This window comes from Colobus angolensis, unplaced genomic scaffold, assembly GCF_000951035.1.
Source record: "Colobus angolensis palliatus isolate OR3802 unplaced genomic scaffold, Cang.pa_1.0 Scaffold34, whole genome shotgun sequence".
NCBI lineage: Eukaryota > Metazoa > Chordata > Mammalia > Primates > Cercopithecidae > Colobus > Colobus angolensis.
Window position 1 is genome coordinate 7,376,657 of NW_012116710.1, and position 4,770 is coordinate 7,381,426.

At 60.1% G+C, this 4,770-nt stretch overlaps 1 protein-coding gene across 1 annotated transcript in view; it reads right to left on the reverse strand.

Moving 5' to 3' along the window:
- Positions 1-1,933: 1,933 nt before the first annotated feature.
- Positions 1,934-4,770, reverse strand: part of PRX (periaxin) — an 18,808-nt gene continuing 15,971 nt past the window's right edge. The window contains exon 8 of the mRNA XM_011952540.1: positions 1,934-4,767. Within this exon, the coding sequence (XP_011807930.1) occupies positions 2,134-4,767 (2,634 nt within the window). The 3' untranslated portion in view covers positions 1,934-2,133. The remainder of the gene's footprint in view (positions 4,768-4,770) is intronic.

Consider the following 4,770-nt stretch of genomic DNA (forward strand, 5'->3'; position numbering starts at 1 on the left):
ACCCGAGGTCAAGAGTTTGAGACCAGCCTGGCCAACATGACGAAACCCCGTCTCCACTAAAAATACAAAAATTAGCTGGGCGTGGTGGTGCACACCTATAGTCCCACCTACTCTGGAGGCTGATGTCGGGAGGCTGAGCTATGAGAATCGCTTGAACGTGGGAGGTGGAGGTTGTAGCGAGCCAAGATTGCTCCACTGCACTCCAGCATGGGCGACAGAGTGAGACTCTGTCTCAAAAAATTAAAATAAATACATAAAAAATAAAATAAAATGCACCCAAGTGACTGCCAGAAATAGCCTCTGACCCTGAGCAGCCTAGTTCCAGCACTAAGCTCTGAACCACCACCCACATAACTTCCTAAAGACCAGGAGACCTCCAGGGAAGGCGTGCAGAAGCTGCTGGGTCCCCAGGGGGAGTTCTCTGGGTCTCCCAGAGAGAGTCTGGGAGTTGTCAGCACAGAGAGGAGGCACAGAAGCCACTGGGGGGGTGGTGACACACCCCAGGGAGGGTGTGGGGGCGGACAAGGGCCCAGGAGGAACCTCGAGTGCCCAAGGAGCACGGGGAGAGAGAGGTGTGGGGAAGAGAGGAGCAAGTGTCAGGAAGATGGAAGGGACCTTGAAGAGTCAGGACAAGAGAGACAAAGGAAACCCTCAGGTGTGGCCATGGGGAGGTCACTGCTGACACAGACAAGGTGGGAGGAAAATCCCAAATGTTGGGATCTTGGAAATGGGTGTGCACCATGAGCGTAGATAACTCCCGCCATGTTTGGTGGGGGCAAAGAAAAAATGTGTGGTGAGACAGTGACCCGAGGAGGGCCGGCTGGAAGGGACAAGGTACTCAAGTGAGTGGGGGATTCTGCCAGGCCCTTCATCCAATGAGACAGGATAGGGAGATGTGAGGAGAGTGGGGGGCTGTCGGGGCAAGACTCAGGACTGGATATTGAGTCTCCTTAGTCCAGTGTGGGACATCACAGAGAGGACGTGGAGGAGGCTGGAGGCCCTGGTGGGAGCCTCGGGACTTAGATCCTGAATTGGGATGACAGGGATGGATGGCCCATGGTCCCTGGAAGCTGAGACAAGCACTGACGGGTGCTGAGGACCCTGGGACCTAGTTCCAAGAGGCGGCTGTGTGTTTGGGGTAGAGGCTTTGAACCCAGAATCCTGAAAAGGGGAGCAGGAGCGGCCTTCCTGGGTGGGGCCAGAGTGGACAGGGCAGTCAAACCAGCCAGACAGCAAACAGAAGGCCAGGATGTGCAGAAGTGCCCACGCTGGCAGAGGGCAGGTGGGGAGCAACCAGCCTGGTAGGAGTGGGTCCCCCAGGACAGGCAGGCTCCCTGGCAGAGGGGTTCCGAAGCTGTGCTCTGCCAGGGAATGTCCCAGAGTCTGCTTTAACAACCCCTGGGAATTCTCAAGGGCTAAGGACGTCTCCCCTCCCACCAGGGCCTGCCCCAAGGCCATCCTGACTCTTCGTTGTTGTTTTTGTTGAAACAGAGTCTGGCTCTGTTGCCCAGGCTGGCTGGAGTGCAGGGGCGCCATCATGGTTCACTGCAGCCTCAACCTCCCGGGCTCAAGTGATCCTCCCACCTCAGCCTCCTGACTAGCTGGGATTACAGGCACAGGCCATCATGCCTGGCTATTTTTTGTAGAGATGAGGTTTCTCTGTGTTTCCCAGGCTGGTCTTCAACTCCTAGGCTCAAGCAATCCTCCTCCTTTGGCCTCCCAAGTGCTAGGATTACAGGTGTGAGCCACTGCACCCAACCCGCCCTGACTCTTCTCAGACCAGGTATGACCTGTTTTTCCCCTCACACCAGATGTTCCCCTCAGGCCAGGCTCAAGTGACCCCTCCTCTTTGGAGACTGCCTTCTCTGGATCTCCCCTATACCCACTCCTGCCCCTCCCCACCCCCTATGCAAAAAGAGGAGACGAATACACAGCTACTTCCGGATTATTTTATTCACATGGCTTGGTGGGGTACAGGCACTCCTGCCAGAGAGACGGGAGCAGGCCTCCCCGCCGGCCATGGTCAGTCACCCACCTCCCAGCCCTCTTAGGGTTAGTGCTAGTTATCACACACACAACAGCGAGGGGGTAGAGAAAGGAAGGCAAGAAGGGATCCCCATCTGCCCAGGGGCTTCAGACGGCCGCAGCCTGAGCCCCCTCCATCCTGGCCGGGCCTGGAGCCCCTGTCTCTGAAAACCCCACGCTGGGCAGCCGCACCCGGAACCCACCTTCTTCCTGGTCCCCACTCCCACTCCGGGCCTTGGGGCTTAGGGACACCCTGGGGAAGCGGAACTTGGGTGACTTCTCTCTGACGGGGGACTTGGGGGCTGCATCGCCCTCCTGCCCCCGAGAGGCTTTAGAAGGGGCCGCCAGGCCTACACGTGGCAAGCGGACCCGGACCCGGCCCCGGCGCCCCAAGGCCCCTTCCCCACTGCCCTCTTCCTCCTCCTCCTCCTCGGGGCTGGGGGAGCCTTCCCCAGTCACCATCTCACTTTGGCTGAAGCCCACTCGGGGCAGCCTGAGTTTGGGGCTCTTGGCCTTCTCACCCTCCTCGGCCCCCTCCTTGGCCCACGCCAGGCCAAACCGGGGCAGCCGTACCTTGAGCTTGTGTCCAGCCTCCTCCCCGTCTGCCACCTGGTACTCGGCGTGGTTGCCCCCGGGTGGCGAGAGCTCCACGTCGGGCAGTGAGAGGCGGAAGGTACGCTCGTCCCCTGGGGGCTGCTCCTCAGCACCCTCGCCTCCCACCCCAGCTCCGGCCCCCAGCGTGGGCAACTTCAGCCTCAGCCCACCCTTGCCTGTGGCCACCTCGCCCGCCTGTGCCTCTCGGCTTAGCCCCACGTCCAGCTCAAGCTGGGGCACTGTCACGGTGGGCATCTTGAAGACACCCTCACCCACCAACAGCTCCCCACCTGCAGCCTGGGCTTTAGGCAGAGACAGGGTCACCTGGGGCACCTGAACCCTGTAGCCTGCTGTGTCCTCTGCTGACGGGGCTGTACCCTCAGCTTGCTGCCCTGGGGTACCCACCTCCCCAAAGCCGGTCAGCTCCACCTGGGGCAGGGAGATGCCCAGCGGAGGCATCCTCAGCCCCGCCTCATGGCCCTCTGTGACCACCTGCCTGGCTGTGGACACCTTCAAGCCTGACAGCTGCATTCCACTGACGGCCACAGCCCCCTCTGCCCTCCCTTCCTCCTGGGCACCCAGTGTGACCAGCTCCACCTCAGGGATCTTAAGCTGCACAGCGGTGGACTCAGCCTTTTCCCCTGGGCTGGCACGCTCACCTTGAACTTCTGCTTCCTTCCCTCGAGCCAGCCCAAAGGAGGGCATCTTCAGCTTGGGCATCTTCACCCTCCCATCCCAGCCCCAGCCCTTGCCCTCCAACTCAGCCATCCCCGGCACTAGTTCTGCTGCCTCAGTGTCCCGGCCTCTGACCCCAAACTTGGGCAGAGCAAACCTGGGCCCCTTGAACTTGAGGTCGGCCCCTGCCACCTCTACCTTGCCTGAGGGCAGGTGGGCATCCAGGCTGAGCTGTGGGATGGACAGATCGAGGGCAGGCAGCAGGCCTGCCTCCCCAGTCCCTTTGGCCTCAGCCTCAGCCCCCACCCGAGCCTTGGGGAGTGAGATGGCAAACTTGGATACCTTCAGCTTGGTGGCTCGCCCAGCCCCCTCAGCCTCTGCCTTAGCCACCTTTGGCCCCGAGAGTCCAAACTTAGGTAAGGAGAACTTGGAAGAGGGCTTGACTTTCATCTCCATCATCTCCAGCCGCCCTTCCTCAATTTCCACAGCGGGCAGCTGTGGAGTGACAATTTCAACAGAAGGCACTCGGAAGCCCACTTCCCTGACCCCTGCTGCCACCTCGGGGCCCTCTGCCCGCTCTACCTTGCCCACTTCAGTGGCTGGGACCTGCCCCTCCAGGCCAAGGGCTCCTGGTAGGTCTAGCTCCACTGAGGGCAGAGTGAGAGAGGGGACACCCACATGAGCCTCACCATCCACCTCTGGCTGCAGACAGGGAAGTGTTACCAGCTTCCCTGAGACCTCAGCACCCGCCTCGCCTGGCTTTCCCCGTGATGGGGACTCTGCCCTCCCTAGCTTGGGCATGGTCATCTTGGGCATCTTGAAGCCAAATTCCATCCCTTCTGCCTGCTCTGCCTTGGCAGCCTTTAGCTGCACCTCTGGAGCCCTGGGCAGCTTCACCTCTGGTGCCTTCGGAAGATGCACATCGGGAACCTTTGGTACTTGCATTTCCGGCAGCCGAATCTCTGACACTTTCGGCAGCTGCACCTCGGGGAGGTGCACATCGGGCACGGTCATCTCAGGCACCTTAGCGAGTTTTATCTCCGGGAGCTTCACATCAGGGACTTTCATTTCGGAGACTTTGGGCAGCTGCACCTCTGGGAGGTGTACATCGGGCACGGCCATTTCGGGCACCTTGGGGAGTTTCATCTCTGAGACTTTTGGCAGTTCCACCTCGGGGAGTCGAACCTCTGGCACAGCCATCTCAGGCATTTTAGGGAGTTTCATCTCTGGGGCTTTCGGCAGCTGCACCTCTGGGAGGTGCACATCGGGCACGGCCATCTCAGGCACCTTCGGGAGTTTCACTTCAGGGAGTTTCATTTCAGGAAGTTTCATCTCAGGCACCTTTGGAAGCTTCATCTCAGGGACTTTCATCTCTGGGACTTTCGGCAGCTGCACCTCTGGAAGCCGCACCTCTGGCACAGCCATCTCTGGCACCTTTGGGAGTTTCATCTCTGGGACTTTTGGCAGCTGCACCTC